We start from the raw sequence: 16,774 nt of genomic DNA on the forward strand, positions 1-16,774 counted from the left end.
GATTTACTTTGAAAAGCCTAAACGGAAACGCTAACTGTGCTTAATGTGCTTTTCTTTGCTACCCTGTTTTGTTAGCTAATTTGGCTAGCAGATATCGACAGGTCGAATTTATTTTCAGAGAAACTATGTGTGGTAAGACTTTTTCCTCATCGTTGAGTATTCTGCAATGAACAAGGCGTGGCTGATCCGTTTACCTCCAAAAGAATTCAGAAGTTATTTTGTGCATTTTCGAAGCATCCGTGGTGTATTACCTGGACGTCGCTGGCTATTGCTAGTTGATTGCTTGCTTGGATGCTCGAAGGATCAGCCTGGTCATAGACTTGATCAGTTTCGAATGTATAATATATTACACGATAAGCTAACTTGATCGTGAAGCAATGCAAAATACATTCATGCAGAATTTCTGATCGAGCCCCCCGCCCCCCATGGTACCAAGGCTTTGTGCCATGGCCCGCTACAACTGCAGGGCCGATCATTTTATTATTTTGTAGCTACTGCTTAAATTAGATAATGTGAGCATTTCGTGCGTTGACACATCACTTTAACGCTAAACATACACTGCAACAACACGTGTTTTACTGCCAGCAAGATGTTTGAATGAATGTCACTCGTGCAAGAAGAGCAGTTTTTTATTTTGTAATGCTGCTTAATTGCGACTGCCCGAATATTTTATCCCGAAGTATTTGGTGCATGAATGTGAATTTGACAGAACTGAAATATTAAATAAGAAGGTAGAATGGCTCTCATTGGTCATTTGTCGGAGTGAATAATTCTTGGCCTGCCGTGTTATGGTTGTACTGGTTTATACATTAAATGGCTCCCGATTCCAACTCTGGCCGTGAGGGATATGACAGTCCAGTAAGTTTTTTTTTTTTTCTTTTTTTTTTTAAACACTGATTTTATAGATTAAACTCTTGAACCTTTTGACATTTAAATTATTGTCATCCTACTTTTCCTTATCCCAACCATATCTTTTTTTGTTGGGCTCTAATTCTTTTTGCCCCACCAGCTACATCGAAATTGTTCAGCTGCGAAACTGTTCAATTCTTCAATAAATGTGTCAAATATGTTTCCAATTCCCAACAAGCTGCAGTAAATCATTGTAAACAGTGAAGAAAATACAATTGAATTGACTTGTGTTCTGGGGCTGTTTTGCTAAATCCAGCTCTACTGAACCTGTGCAGGCCACAATGAAATCTCAAAACCACCAGTTGCTGACTCTTCTAATCATTTGACATTATCAGTGGTAATCAGGAATAAATTTTAATCGCTTGTTTTTCTCATGTGCAATTTTAGCATAAAACGGCTTCAACGCCACTCCCAGACAAAGAGGAGAATGGCTCATCGAGGCACTCCAGCTCAGCTGTCCCAACGGTCCGAGGAGGACCTGGAGCGTGAGAGTGACTCAGATCGGGACTCTGGTGTCGGCGATGAGGTTGACAGTTGCCACAGAAGCCCTGAGACTGAAGAGGACAACCACAATGATGCCACAGAAGGCACAAGTGGGCCAGGAGCGCATTCTACTGTTTTTGTTGCTTTTCAAGGGAATATGGAAGACGAAGACTTCAAAATGAAACTTGACACTGTGCTCAGTGGTATACCCAATATGCTTGACATGGGTCAGTATGCTTTAGTTAAACCCATCTTTTCTTTCTGATCAAATACTTGTCATTAGCAGGGCCCGACCGTAATGGATTTTTATGAGGATGATGTCGATATTTGGCAGGGAAAAAAAAAATCAGATCATGTCTAATTGGCCAATTAGAAAAAATCTATCATGAATAAACTAAAGATGTCAATTACAGGCAGAACATATGTCTGAACTTTAAAATTAATACCCATTAATGTTAATTTGTGGAAAATTAAAAATGTCTTCTACCTCATTAGTTCCTTTGCCATGCAGCGATAATTTCAGAATTAAAAGGAGATGCCTTTCTCTATAATACTAGTTGATCAATAAGCTAATACATTGTGCTTATACACAATTCTATTCACATTAGCTGACTTGCTACATGTCTGTAGTGACTTTTGGCTTCATGATGGATATTTCTTATAGAGGTGGTGGTTTGCACATTGTTTTTCTTCTTTATGTTCAAATAAAAATAGGTTAACTCCATTTCCGATACACTGCAATTGGAAGTTGTGTTCTGCCCTCTTCTAGACTCAAAGACGCTTCAGCCACAGCATGTCGAGCCGTGGAACAGCGTGCGTGTTACCTTCAACATTCCACGGGATGCTGCTGAACGACTGAGACTGCTGGCTCAGAACCACCAGCAGCAGCTCCGAGAACTGGGAATTCTTTCAGTGCAAATCGAAGGTCAGATACGCAGATCTTGCTTCACAACCATTGAACACACCATTAGAGCGTCAAACTAAGTAATAATAACAAGTGTCAGTTTCTTCTGTTGTTTAGGAGAGGGGGCCATCAACGTTGCAGGGGGACCAAATCGAGGACAAGAAGTACGAGTTAATGGACCAATTGGAGCATCTGGCCAAATGAGAATGGATGTGGGGTTTCCAAGTCAGCCTGGTCAAGGTATTGCTGCTGATTTGTTGCTAAAATCTAGAATTGCAACAATTGTAGTTTGTTTTACCAGTACTGTAGAACTTAGTTATGGAATTTTCCATCTCGAGACCCACGAGATATTATGGTCTATATTTAATATACACCAAGTATAGACTCTCCTTTAACCAGAAAAAGAAAATGTTTGAATTTGCTTTTTCCATTCTTTTTATAATCAGCAGTAGAAAATAAGTAGGTTACACAAAACGCAGCCGTTTCCCTCCAGTCGACTCAAACTGTGCCCATTTTGCACCGACTGTAAAATGGGACGTTGATGTTGTGCATCAGTCATGTTTTGGCCATATCGCCCAACCTGCTCTTGGTTTCTCATATCACAAAAACCCTTGCATTTGAAGTTTAATATGCTACTTATCCACAAGCAGGAGTGAGGATGTCAAATCCTTCCATGGTCCCCCCAGGCTCAGCCATGACAGGTCAAGCTCTGGTGCCAGGTAATAGTGGACAGATGCATCCACGTGTCGCAAGACCAGCTTCACAGACAGGTTGGAGATATTTTCTAATGCACATTTGATCAAAAGTTCTAAAACGATACATTATGCTGTCACAGATGTCATGGATCCAATGATGCCAGGCATGTCAGTTCAGCAGCAGCAGCAGCTTCAGCATCAACAGCCTGGTCCCCATGGCCCCATTCCTCCCCAGGCTGCCCATCACATGCAGGCTTTGCAGGCTGGCAGACCAATCAACCCTGCTGCTTTACAGCAACTTCAACATCACCAACAGCAACAGGCCCAACAGCAAGCGCAGCTCTCTCAGCTTGGAGCCAGAACCCCATTCAACCCACAAGGCCAAATGGCTTTACCTCCTGGCTGGAACCCTTCTGGAGTCCTCCAGACATCAGCCGCCCAAGGAGGTCCTGCTTGGAGGAAGCCTCCACCTCAAGCTCAGATGGTTCAACGCCCTCCCTCTCTTACTACAGTTCAGACGCCCAGTCACCCGCCACCACCTTATCCATTTGGTAGCCAACAGGCAGGTCAGGTATTCAATGCTATGGGACAAGGACAGTTGCAGCAGCAACAACAAATGGCAATGGGCCAATTTGCTGCTCCTCAGCCTAAAGTTCCACAGGTTGGCCCTGGTGGTGTCGTAGGACCACCGAGACCTCCTCCACCCATTCCACCTACAAGTGGCCCCCAAGGGAATCTAACTGCCAAATCGCCGGGGTCTTCATCATCTCCTTTTCAACAGGGTTCACCTGGAACTCCCCCAATGATGGCTCAGAGGCCTACAACTCCGCAGGGTTTTCCACAGGGTGTTGGCTCACCAGGAAGAGCAGCCCTCAACCAACAAGGTAACATGCAACAAGGATTCATCGGAATGCCCCAACACGGACAACCAGGAGCACAAGTTCATCCAGGTTGGTCACTTTTAATTGTGATTATAAAAAAATCAACCGTTATATATATATATATACTACTGCTTGTCACAAGAATTCCATTGGCATTGACAAATTTTGCCCACAGGTATACCGAAACGGCCAATGGCCTATCCAACCCAAAACTTTGCTCAAGGGCAGGTGGGCACCGGCATGCCAGGAGCCCCCGGTGGAGGATCTAATCAGCAGCTACAGAGCAGCCAAACATTGACCCATACAGGTAAAATACCCTCAGTGGATCACTGTCATTAAACCATAGTTTTGAGGCTAAAGTGCATATTCTGAAAAAATATATTTGCATACTGCTTGTGCTTTGGATGTATCTTTTGTTACATTAAATAATGTTTGCAATACCTGTTTACGATAATGCTGCCAATGTTTTCCTTCACTCTTTGCATCAGGAGTCCAGCAGCCGTCCTCCACACCAAATTCAATCCATGCCCAACCCAACGTTATGGGTGTACAAAGTGGCCATCCAGGTCAGTCCCCAGGTACAGCTACTGGGCCTAGCATGACCCAGCAACAGCAGCCAGGCCTTCAGACCCCGATCTTAGGCCTCCAGCATCAGGCCCAACCCGTGTCCTCCTCCCCCAGCCAGATGGTTCAAGGCCAGGGTGGAGGTCAGACTGTCCTCTCACGGCCCCTCAGTCAAGGGCAGAGAGGAGGGATGACCCCACCCAAGCAAATGATGCCTCAACAAGGCCAGGGGGTGATTCATGGGCAGGGTCAGATGGTTGGAGGCCAAGGGCATCAGGCAATGCTCCTGCAACAACAACAACAGCAGCAGCAGCAGCAACAACAGAATTCCATGATGGAACAAATGGTTGTAAACCAAATGCAAGGCAACAAACAACCATTTGTAGGAAAAATACCTTCTGGGGTCATGCCTGGCCAGATGATGCGTGGCCCCTCACCAAACGTTCCAGGCAACATGGCTCAGTTCCAGGGCCAGGTTGGCCCACAGCAGATGACACCGCAACAGCAAATGGCCCATCTCCAACAACAACAGTTACAACAGCAGCATCAACTGCAACAGCAGCAGCAACAGCTTCAGCAACACCACCACCAGCAGATGAATCAGCAGCAGCCTCAACAGGTTCCACTTAGTGTCAATCCTAATCAAATGATGGGTATGCATGGGCAACAGTTGAGGCTTCCTGCTGGTCATCCTCTTATCCAACAACAGTTGCAACAGCAGCAGTTACAGCAGCAGCAGAAACAGCAGCAGCAAGTACTGTTGCAGCAGCAACAGCAGCAGCAGCAGCAACAACAACAACAACAACAGACAGCTCAGGCACACCCACATCAATTGGGAGATCCCAGTAGTGGGACAGGCGATTTGGGGGTCCAACAGATGGTCCCTGATATGCAGGTACAGCAGGCACAAGGCATGATGGGGGGCCCTCAGCACATGCAAGTGGGAAATGGACACTTTGCTGGTCATGGCATGAACTTTAACTCCCAATTCCCGGCTCAGGTTCCAATGGGGGGACCTTGTGCACAGGCAGGTGGTTTCCCTGTCAGTAAAGATGTAACATTGACAAGCCCCCTGCTGGTAAATCTGCTGCAGAGTGATATCTCAGCCAGCCAATTTGGACCAGGAGGAAAGCAAGCAGGCGGGAGCAATCAGGTCAAACCCAAAAAAAAGAAACCTGCACGAAAGAAGAAGCCAAAAGATGGAGAAGGGCCTCAGCAAATTGAGGGACCTGGGTAACCAGTTTTATTGGCAACAAAAAGACAAGTTTTCAAAGCATATTGTACATTACCATTAGGATTCAAGTTGACACATGTTTTTCTTATATTTTTAGTAGTATGGATGTGACTGGTACTATGGAGGATTCTGACCTGCAAAATTTTGGTGGGGAACCGAGTTTAGGCCTGGACAACTCTGGTACAAAGCTCGCTGACTTTCCCAACAGGCCGGCAGGTATTTAGGAATTGTTTTTTTCATTAGAATATTTTAAATTCACTGTATTAAATAGATATCAATTAGCCTCATAAACATACTGTATTTTTTTGATTATGCTATATTTTTTAGAGGCAAATTTGAACCAAGGTATGACACACAAATCCACTTGCCTGGGTGTCATTTTATTTGTAATGTCCAATGAGTTTTAGTGGCATGTTGAAGCAGTAGAATAGTACAATGGCATGATTTCAGGTGACATTGCTAAAACCAATTTTTTGCAGTGAGTGCATGTTGTGCTCAGTTAAGTACAGTTGCTTTTAAATAGGGTCAATCGCAGGGTTGTTGGTCTTCATATAGCCCAGGGCTAGCGAGACCCAGTCCTCAAGGGCCGCTGTCCTGCCTGTTTTCCACATCTCCCTTATCCAATACATCAAATTGAAATGATCAGCTGACAAGCTGATATTATTTCAATTAGGTGTGTTTAGCAAGGGAGGCTTAAACAGGCAGTACAGCGGACCTGGAGGACCAGAGCTGGATATGTGTGAGGCAACCAGAGATGTGAAGTTTTTATGTCCAAGTTGTAGGCTGTAGCTAGTTCTTTGTACCTTTGTTGACATGTTTCCATTTGGTATCTGTTTGCCCCAAGTATTCCCTGGTCAAACAGGTGATCAAAGGATACTGCAGCAGGTACCGATGCAATTCATGCAGCAACAGCAGCAGCAGCAACAGCAACCGCAACAGCAGCAACAAATCCAACACATGCAACAGCAAATTCAACAGCAACAACAGCAGCAAATTCAACAGCACCAACAGCAAATTCAACAACAACAGCAGCAGCAGCAAATTCAGCAGCAGCAGCAAATTCAACAGCAGCAGCAAATTCAACAGCAGCAGCAAATTCAACAGCAGCAGCAAATTCAACAACAGCAACAAATTCAACAACAGCAGCAAATTCAACAACAGCAACACATTCAACAACAACAGCAAATGCAGCAACAATTACAACAGCAGCAGATGCAGCAGCAGCAGCAGATGCAACAGTTGCAAATGCAAGGTCTCCAAAATCCTCAAGGGCAGCAAGGCATGACAGGACCACAGACCCCGGCTCAAAGCCAATCCCAGGTACACCATCAGCTGCAACAGCAGCAGGGTCAGCAGCAGCATCTACAACAACAGGTAATTTTATTAAACTGCAAGATCATTTTGCTACATGCAATAGATAACCCACTGATCTAATCCTGCTGGATTTAAACCTTGAACCGCAGCAACAGCAGCAGATGTTGATGATGCTCAAGATGCAGCAAGAGCAGAAGAATCGCATGGCCATCGTTCCAGGAGGTCAACTTCCTCCTCGTGTCGTTGGCAATCAACCTGAGGCACAAAGACTGCCGGTATCACAGCAAGGGAACATGCCTGTTATGATCAGCCTTCAAGGACATGCAGGGTTAGCGCAGTCACCTGACAAAACAAGAGGAATGCCCCTGATCATAAATCCCCAGGTGAGCGCAACTGGTGATTTCATTGCAACTCTTCTTCAAGAAAAGACTTAATTGTTAAGGAAAGCTACGTTTTGTAAAGTCAGGTTTTCTACATACAGTGTTGACGCAAAGTGATTGTCAGCGTGCAGTGTATTTGAGTCAACTCTACTGTCTTCTCCATTATAGCTTGCAGGTACTGCTCGACGAATGTCCCTTCCTGATCCCGGCCAGGGTCCCCAAAGCACTGGGTCTGATGAGACAACTTCTGGGATCCACCCCAAGCAGGATAGGCCAAGTGGTGCAGAAATGGCCCTGCAGTCTGGAAACGGCACCCAACAGATGATGGCCAACCAGGGCTCCACAACCCACGTGATGAAGCAAGCCCCTGTTCCGTCATCAGTGGCCCAGCACACTGGAGCCAGTCCTCAACAACAATTGCCCACACAACCTCAACAAGGAGCACCCATGTCCGGTATTCATTTCCCTAACGTTCCAACAACTTCCCAGAGTTCCAGACCAAAAACCCCCAACAGGGCCAGTCCCAGGCCATACCACCACCCCCTCACCCCAACTAATCGTCCACCGAGCACTGAGCCCTCAGAAATCAACCTTTCGCCAGAAAGGCTCAATGCTTCAATTGCTGGGCTATTTCCCCCTAAAATCAACATTCCTCTGCCACCCAGACAGGCAAACCTAAACCGCGGATTTGACCAACAGGGCCTTAATCCCACAACATTGAAAGCCATTGGACAGGCGCCTCCAAACTTGACTTTACCAGGCAACAATAGCAACAGTGGAAGTGGTGGAAATAACGCTAGCAACAGTCAACCACCTTTTTCTACTGGTACGGGTGGGGGAGGCACTAAACCAGACAAGCAGTCTGGAGGACCGAGTAAAAGGGCCAGTCCTAGCAACAGTCGAAGGTCAAGCCCAGCTTCAAGTCGTAAATCAACCACACCAAGTCCTGGAAGACAGAAAGGTCCGAAAGTGGCCATCACATGCCCTCCCCAACCTCAACAGCTGGTTAATGCTCAGGGGCAAACCATGATGCTAAGCCCCACATCAGTAACACCAAATCCAGTATCGCAATTAAGTGGCAGCATGGAGACGCAACAGACTCCGAGTCCCTTCCATGGTTTGCAAGGTAACCCTCCTGAGGGCAGCAGAGAAGGTCAGATAATGATTGCGTCCGAGCAACGTCAGGTATCTCAGCCTCAGCCACATCCTCAGCCTGTGCGGGAGTTATCGGCTCCACGGATGACAAGTCCTCGTCCTCCCGCTTCTCAACAGCCGAAATCCGATTTGGAGTTACAAGCAGTGGATAGGCAGTCAACGCACAAAGCGCCACTGCCAGAGTCTGGAGGAACAGTGGCCGTCAGGCCCGCTCCCACTTCACTCAACCAGCTTCTAGACGTCGCAAACAAACCTCTTCGGCCTGTGCATGGGAATATGGTTAGGGACGTCATGACAAAAGACAGCCCCAAGTCAGCCATGGATCCAGAGAGACAACTTCAGTTAGGTGCAGAAATGCCAGCCCCTGTTGCTACATCTGTCACTCTTACTGAATCAGACACTAAAGCCAAGCCTTCTTTGTCAACTGCATCTAGCAGCCACAGCATGCATCCTAACCATGTGACTTTCAATCCCACCCCCAGCAGTAACGACAACCCATTATCCTCTCCTGGTATCACTTCCACTTTAAGTACAACGACTAGCCTTTGTTCGACCTTCACTAACACAAATGTTGTCCAGAGCGTAAGCCCTAAACCAGCTACTTCCACTCAGGGCAGTCATTCGTTAGCCGTTAGCAGCGGTTCAAACACCAGCTGTAGTCCAAGCCAAGCCAGCGTGATGCTCAAATCTGGCGCGGGCTCGAAACCTATTCCAAGTGTTCACTCCGTCATACAGATTCCTGCTTCGTCCAGTTCCATTTCTCCTAACCAGATCACCGTATTTGTCACACCTAACCCAATGACTTCTGCCCCGACATCTCAAGTTCCTGCATCTATTGTCTCCACAATGGTGGCTCTACCGAACAAAAATATTCGGCCACAGGATATTCGGAATCAGACACCTGTAACTCGACCAGCACAGTTTATCACCACCACCCCTGTGTTGTTCAACCCCATTTTTCAAGTCCCGAGTACATCTGTCTCGCCCAATACCACAGTCGTTTCTCAGTCAGTCACTATGGTGGGACCTATCCAAGTGTCGACGACAAACATCCAACTTTCTACTGCCCCGAGTTGCACACAGTCGTCAGGGGCAAACATAAGTGCATCTCAACTCGCGAGAAGCACTGTTGGACACCTTCCGACTGTCACCAATGTGTCCTCAGCTACCCCAATTGGTGCGCATTCAACTCCTCAGCAAATCAACCACGGGGCCCCCAAAATAGAAAATGTAGTTGAAGCTCAAAAATCAAGTCCACCAGTCAGCCAACCATCTCTTCCAAGCCCTTCAACGTCCTCCTCCTTTCAAGCTCCCATTGCATCTCCACCTTGCTCAAGTCCTATCAGTATGAACACAGTAGGAAAGGGCCTTGTGTCTGCCGCACCCACTGCCCAAATAAAAAGTAAACCTTTGCAAGTGACCATAGCTCTCTCTGGAACAGCTGATTCCCAAATACCTGCTCAGGTATCCATTGTGGCTGCCCCCCCACAAGTCTTCCATCCTTCTCCTAGTCCTGTTGTTCCAACTGAGCCATCAGTGGCCCAAACCACCGCTGCTACTCCAAACCTTACGACACCGTCAATCTCCTCTTTTGTTTCGGTTCCTGCTCAGGTTCCTACCCAGGCTCCATTGCCTCCTACAACTGTACTGTCAAACTTCACCCTGGCTGCAACGTCTCCAAATCCCATCACCAGTGTAGTTGGTACCACCACTGTGGCCTCCTCTACGACCTTGCTCTCTACAGGCAGTCCAGTTCAAAATCCAGTATCATCTTTGGTACCAATTGTTGCCACGCCTGGACTGATTCATGAGATCCCACCTCCAAATTCCTCAGCTGCTACCGCCAGCAGAGTTCTTCTTTCTCAGACTGGACCTGGGTCTTTTGAACCCACTGTTACACAAGCAGTGGCTCCTGCTGAAACTATTCAGACCACACCAGGTAAATAGAGGTTTTAAATAAATTCTGCTGGATCCTAGGTGTATGTGCTCAATGTGTAGTTCTGCGCACATTAATTCTAACTAGAGATGTCCAGATCACATGATTGGAAATCGAGCCTGATCATCTCGTTTTCAACTAGTCGGAATCGGGGGAATATGTATACGTTTTATACTATGCATTATTACAACACAGCTGGAAAAAGCGGAAGTAAACACAGTGGTTTTCACGTTTTTAGACCCACAAATTATTTAATTTTCACGTTTATGATATTCACGTTTTTTTGGATTCACAAATGTAGGCGAAATTTTTAGTTTTTCACATTCCCAAATATATACGTGATTTACAGGTGGTTTTTATTGTGCGCGCGCATTTGTCACGGCTTACTATTTATAAATATTCGATTCTGAATGTGGATTGTCTAATGTGTTTGTGCCTCAGTGGACACTCATTTTGGACACAAACATCACTGTTTCAAGAAATCCACACGAGTCTCAGATATTCATGCGTTGAAATGTCATCCCTTCTCTGTCCGCAGGGAGGCAGTGTTGCTGTCTCCATTAAGCAGAACACGCCATGAGCTCATTTAAAAATTAAAAAAAACGGAAAAACAGCCACTGTATGATCTATTATATTTACATATGATTTTGGTTAAAAAGAGACAATTGGGATGCACTTATTTCCCCTCCTTAATACATTGCCAAGGTATCAGATCGGTATTGGCACATCCTCTGGGACTCGGACTTGGCTGCAAAAAAAACGTGATCAGCACATCCCTAATTCAAACTTGTAAATATGTTGTAACTCTATCTTTTCGGCATTTCTTAGAATCTGTTCAGCAAGATGTTTCACAAGAGCCAGTTGCTGTTGCGAAGACAAGTGAGTGTGTCACTTTATGCAGATCAATGAAAATTGATGTGATCTTATTTGTAATTTGGTTACATAGATGTTCATTTTTTCTGTTCTTTCAGGTGACGAGGTCTTACCAAGTCCTGATCCAGGGTAAGACTCCTCATAGCAAGAGTGCTGTTGTTACTGTAGAATAGATGTCTAGCTGAATACTTGAAGACTTGGGATTTACTTCGACATTTCTCATTAATAATCACCTCAGAAATGTTTAGAAGTTTCTAACTCCACTGAAACTCAGGGAGGTCATATGGTTTGCCAACGGGGTATATGGTGAGAATCAGTGAGAATCAGTGAGCCTCGTGGCCTCGGCGGCACATGGTATGTATGATGAGCATGTAACGATCTACTAATCCTTCGGTAATGCATGTCTCAGGTGAAACCCAATGACATTGCTTATGACCAACAATGCATATATACAACTCGGCTGACCTTCATGGCCTCATCTCTTCTCTGGAGACTTCATTCATATGGTTTGGAAGTGAAGCCATGTTTATTCAAGCACAGTTGATAGTTTACCGCTGTTTTTCCACTTCTATCACAGATGGGCAAAGAAAAGAAAGACGCCCATCAACTTAGTTCCAAGGTATGTATTTGAGCATGTTTGCGCAGCAAAGACACAAGCGGTGGTCATGTTGACGTAGTGGAGCTGTCTGGATGAAGATGGACAGTATCTGTGGTAGATGAGGAAAAACAGCAGAGTCCTGCGCGGTATTCTATCTTCCTGAGTAGTGCAGAGTTCAACTCACCCCCTCTTTAATAATGCCGTGTTGTATTTTCTTCTGTTTGTCGGTCTTCTGTTGTTCCCAGGGCTGCTGTGGAGAAACCCAAGGGGCCAAGTAGACGTAGCTCACGAGCTGAGAAGGAGGTGGAGGAAGAGCCGGTAACAGAAAGTGCTGTCAGGAAGAGATCGGCACGGCCTGGAACGACTGCTGCGACTGTTGTTAAAGGTAGCACAAGTGAATAGATGCTGTCAACTAACTAATCTGAATGTCAATTGCCATATTTCATCTAAACTTCATGGCGGGTATTTTCAACAGAAACTGGAGCCAGTCCCACCCAGGCCAAACGAAGGAAGTCAAAATAGAAGCAAACGTCTGCTTTGTTATGTTTCTGTTCTCTGCTGTGAATCACTTGATTTGAATTTCTGTCCCACCTCGTAATTTTATTTAATTTTTTTTTTTTTAACTCGGTGAAGAAATCATGTACAGATCGTTTTAAAAACAATAATGATGTATTGTCCGTCCTGTAATGTGAGATTGTAGTTAAAACGTGTGCATATGTTGTGCGTGTTTTGTTTTGGGGAGGGGGGGTTACATGCTAGAGTAATCATTTAGACTGATAATGGAGATTGTCTTGTTTGCAAATGATGTTAAAAGTGAATTAAATTTTCTACTGCTTTAGCCAATGTGTCAAATATGTATGTTTAAGAATGGCAAAGAAAATTATATTTTAGGATTTCTAGAGAATTTATTTGTAAACAATGGTGGAAAATAGGTACTATTTAGCTGGGCTGATTTGGGTGCTCCATGCAAGGTAACATCCCTGTTGGATTAAAATGATCATGAGAATGGTGAGCAAAAAAATCCCCAAATGACATTAGTGAATGACCTGCAGTGAGGTGGGACCAATTTAACAAAAGTTACCATCACGAGCACACTACGCTGACATGGGAATCAAATCCTGCAGTGTCAGATGTGTCCCTCTGCTTAAGCCAGTTCACGTTCAGGCCCATGTGAAGTTTTCAAGCTATCACTGAGAACATTAAAAAGGAAACGAGTGGATCTTCCAGTGTGACTATGAATCCAAACACAACGCCCTCAATAAAGGAGTGGCTCCAGATGACGCATTGCAAAGACCTAGAGTGGCCTAGCCCCAAGGAAGTCTCTGGACCGCAACCAAAGAGAAAATCTGTGGCGAAAATTGAAAGCCTGCACTGCCCAACAACAGCACCAAAACATTACTGCTCGACAAGAGATCCATGGAGGAATGGGCCAAAACACTAAATATAATGTGTGCAAATCTGGTGAAGGACTAACAGGTAACAGTTGACCTCTATTATCGCCTCAAAAATTCAGATTACAAAGGAATGAATTCAATGTCTGTTATTGACCAAATATTTGTTTCCACCATAATTTACGATAAATGATTTCACCTTCTTAAGACCCAGAAATATGCATGAGGACATTTGTTTTATATTTCAATAGAATAAATGAAGTCACAGTTGAGTAATGATGATGTGCAAAACTCTTAATTTTGTGGTAGCAGCATTTTCCCTGGATGCAAAAACAAAATGATAAGCAGCAATTGTGCCTATGAATAAACATGGCTCATTTGAAATTCTGCTAAGAGTTGCAAGAAAACATACAGTGTGTATTTAAAAGACTACATTTTGCATTGTCACTCTTTTTTTCAACATCTGAACACGTCATGAAATAAAAAACATTGAACGTACTCACCCAAACTTGCATGAACACACTGCACTCCGGTTTTCCCCGAGTCGTCTTTTGCTCCGCAGCACCCTGCATTCTTCGACTTTTCCACCTCTGCAAGATGTGTATTAGTCCTCCCGTGGTCCATGGAGCACTTGCATCAGCCTTTAACCCTTGGACCCTAACATCTGGGTCATCTTCCTGCTCTGAAAAATCGGATTAGTCCGTCATGGTGACCCAAGAAGGTCATGGGCACAAATTTGAGGAACTGCATGATGTTCTTCTTTGAAGTGCTAAATACACGGAAGCCTTGATGACTTTATGATGTATGTGCACGTCTAGGTAGTAGAGATATACTCATATAAAAAATTTTTCAGGGCCGATACCCGTTACTGTTTATTCGTGGAGGCCAATGACCGACATTTTAAGTGGATATTAATTTACAGTAAAAAGGAATATTGGTGCATAATTTTTTTAACTAATACAAACCCAACACTTACATTCATTTAAATGCCAAAAGGGCATATGTTTATTCAACATCCGCTTTTCAGATTTACAACTTCTTTCTTCATCTTTTTTCTTAAATAAAAAAACATGTTCATTTTAAAATTGGACTGAAATGTTCAAAAAGAAAAATTGCAGGGAGTTCCAAGGCTCAGCAGCACCTCTTATAAAGTACAATGAACATTTCAACAAATACATAGCTCACTGGAGTTTTATGAAGTAGATATAATTTAAATGTTAATCATTTACACAACCTCGCTTAAAGCTCGAAGAGTGCAGCATATCTCTTAAAAAGTTAATTGAAATTAGAAAGTAATGCATGTAAATGTTATATTCTAACAAAACATGTGACCACGAATACTGTTATTTCGTCACTATATTTATGCTTCTCTGTTTACGTTCAATCCACCGATTGAAAGGTTAACTGGCAGCAACATAGATGCAGCCGTGGAGCATCTTGGCTCATGTGGGAAGTCAGTTTGGAGCTGTTAGCTGTTTGGAGGGTCAGGCCGCACTGAAGAGGTGGTCCGCCCTCCCTCACCGATGGCCCACTGCTATTTATATTTAGCCTCCTCCTCTTGCACAATGGATAAAGGAATGTTCTGTGTTTTGCCCGGTCGTAAGGCTTTCACCTTTCAGGGTGGTGCATGGGAAACCGGCGTACAATGTAGCTGAACATGTGCGAAATCCAAATAAAAGAGGTCAATAAGACACTGACCTGACAGTGGCCAGGCTTTTGTGTTGAGATTCTCATGCAGTGGTTGTGAAGACATTGTCGGCCTTTGTGGAAGGAACCTTGTTATGGACTTTAAAGCAGAGTGTAGTGGCTGAGATGATCTACCGCAAGACCTTACCTTTTGAGATTGAATTTGTTGTGTCTAGTGTCATGACGGACGGGTGGGTTCATTTGATTATTTTCTCTTTGACAGGTCCAAGGAATGGGACGTTCCTATTGAGTTGGGTAATTGACATACCTGACCAGGAGTGGGAATTCAGAAAGTAACACAACAGGGTTCTACATTCAGGGCAACTATCACAGCTGTCAAACTCAAGGCCCGGGGGCCAAATACGGCCCGCCACATCATTTTATGTGTCCCGCGAAGACAAATTGTGCATCAAATTTGTGTGTCATTACTAGAATTGCAAATTGTCTTCACTTTTAATATCTTTTTTTTTTTTTTAAACATTTGACCAGGTTTTAACTCATTTGACTTGAAGACGAGTTATTTCTCAGTTTGTTCGCAAAATAAAGGAGTTTGACACCCCTGGTATATATGCTGGCTTGGTCCGATTTCTAACCCAAATTTTGCGTTTTTTTTTTTTTTCTACCCAGCCTTTTCAAATGTGCGTATAAATGTTGGGTTAAAAACAACCCAATTTTGGTTCTAAAAATTGGACCGGCTCAGGAAGTTGTCTCAATAATTGATCAACAGGCGTGTATTGCTTTTATTGTGAAAGTCATCACCGGAAATACTAGGTTTTCTTGACGCTACTCGTAGTCGCAGGGAGGAGAATCGGCTGGAGTGCCAGTTGGCGACTTGAGCAAAAAGCAGACTCGGGTACCGTTGCCACTGCTCATGCGGATTGCCTGTCCCTCTCTATGGATTGCCTGAGGGGAGGCGAGAAAATTGTGCGTTTTGTCGTCGGGAGCTGGTGAGTCCCCCGGAGGACTCGGCGGTGCTCAAATCCCGGAAAAGCGGGCAAAAAGCAGAAGGCAACAAACGGCAAAGGGGCGCAGGCAGCCGTTAGAGATGTGCGGTCAGGCCGAGATTGTGGTGGTAAGTCCAGCACAACACAGCATCTACTGCGACGTGTCCCCCATGACCCCCCCCCCCCAAATTCACTTTTTTTCCGACCAAGATATGAAAGCAGACACGTCAAGACAGGAGAGAGTAGCTCTTCTTACCTGAGCCCTGTGAGGGTCTGAAACGAAGCACAGCAGCATGTCAGCGGCCCAAAAACATGCTAGCTCACTCTCACCGGCCACGATTTTAGGCTGAGGAAATGGCCAGACGACGACGCTTGTTTCCCCACTCGGTTGTTTGCATCCCATGGCCACAGACGAGTGACCCCCCCCACGCGCGCCTCTTAACAATGTTGCATAAACGGATTGCGAGATATGAACGCTTGGATGTGGAACGTGTACAGTCCAATGTTAGGAAGAAAGTTACTGTGTTGGGATATTAGCTTCAAGACACAGTAGCTCCCCTGCAAGATATTCTTTTCTTTTTATTTATTTTTTGTCGTAATGGCAATTGATATTTCTATGCGTTCCATATTTAAAACTATGAATACACAAAAGTCAAAACTAACTTGCATCTGTCGTCTAGCGTAGTTACATTATGACTACATATACAATGGATCCTTGTGTCTTTCCCCCCTCAATCTATAAAGATGAGCTGAACTTTGATTATTAGTAACTACTGTTGACCAAAATACTTTTTAATCATAACCTTGAACACTGACTACCTGTTCTC

At 44.6% G+C, this 16,774-nt stretch overlaps 2 protein-coding genes and 1 long non-coding RNA gene across 16 annotated transcripts in view; 2 read left to right on the plus strand and 1 right to left on the minus strand.

Annotated features, from left to right (window-relative positions):
* ncoa6 (nuclear receptor coactivator 6) lies at positions 1 to 12,764 on the plus strand. Of its 12 annotated transcripts, XM_061264631.1 has the most exons (19): positions 1 to 132; positions 1,297 to 1,619; positions 2,162 to 2,317; positions 2,414 to 2,536; positions 2,944 to 3,066; positions 3,132 to 3,941; positions 4,048 to 4,179; positions 4,361 to 5,331; positions 5,437 to 5,669; positions 5,768 to 5,886; positions 5,998 to 6,015; positions 6,515 to 7,044; positions 7,134 to 7,367; positions 7,533 to 10,458; positions 11,284 to 11,334; positions 11,427 to 11,457; positions 11,906 to 11,947; positions 12,172 to 12,311; positions 12,402 to 12,764. In XM_061264631.1, the coding sequence occupies exons 2-19, from the start codon at positions 1,337 to 1,339 to the stop codon at positions 12,446 to 12,448; spliced, it is 6,969 nt and encodes a 2,322-aa protein (XP_061120615.1). In that variant the 5' UTR covers positions 1 to 132; positions 1,297 to 1,336; the 3' UTR covers positions 12,449 to 12,764. The 12 variants fall into 12 exon arrangements, 11 of the variants coding, with proteins under 11 accessions (XP_061120615.1, XP_061120541.1, XP_061120575.1 ...); XM_061264557.1 differs by having other exon boundaries at positions 4,361 to 5,669; XM_061264591.1 differs by having other exon boundaries at positions 4,361 to 5,669; positions 6,533 to 7,044.
* Positions 12,467 to 15,882, minus strand: LOC133143006 (uncharacterized). Its single transcript, XR_009710340.1, has 2 exons — positions 15,763 to 15,882; positions 12,467 to 13,999 (listed from the first exon to the last, which is right to left on the minus strand). It is a non-coding gene; the product is annotated as an uncharacterized LOC133143006 (long non-coding RNA).
* plcg1 (phospholipase C, gamma 1) overlaps positions 15,807 to 16,774 on the plus strand; it is a 19,842-nt gene continuing 18,874 nt past the window's right edge. For 2 of the 3 annotated variants that reach the window (XM_061264649.1, XM_061264657.1), the window contains exon 1: positions 15,807 to 16,075. The gene's annotated coding sequence lies outside the window, so the exon portion shown is untranslated. The remainder of the gene's footprint in view (positions 16,076 to 16,774) is intronic. The other variant, XM_061264669.1, reaches the window with a different exon arrangement.

The sequence above is a fragment of the Syngnathus typhle genome, linkage group LG2 (genome assembly GCF_033458585.1).
Source record: "Syngnathus typhle isolate RoL2023-S1 ecotype Sweden linkage group LG2, RoL_Styp_1.0, whole genome shotgun sequence".
Taxonomy (NCBI): domain Eukaryota; kingdom Metazoa; phylum Chordata; class Actinopteri; order Syngnathiformes; family Syngnathidae; genus Syngnathus; species Syngnathus typhle.

Excerpts from the sequence above, each read along its gene's own strand:
- ncoa6 (XM_061264557.1), top strand. The coding sequence starts at position 1,337 with ATGGCTCATCGAGGCACTCCAGCTCAGCTGTCCCAACGGTCCGAGGAG. Across the intron at positions 7,368-7,532 it reads CCCTGATCATAAATCCCCAG|CTTGCAGGTACTGCTCGACG; the intron begins GTGAGCGCAACT and ends TCTCCATTATAG. Across the intron at positions 11,458-11,905 it reads TTACCAAGTCCTGATCCAGG|ATGGGCAAAGAAAAGAAAGA; the intron begins GTAAGACTCCTC and ends CTTCTATCACAG.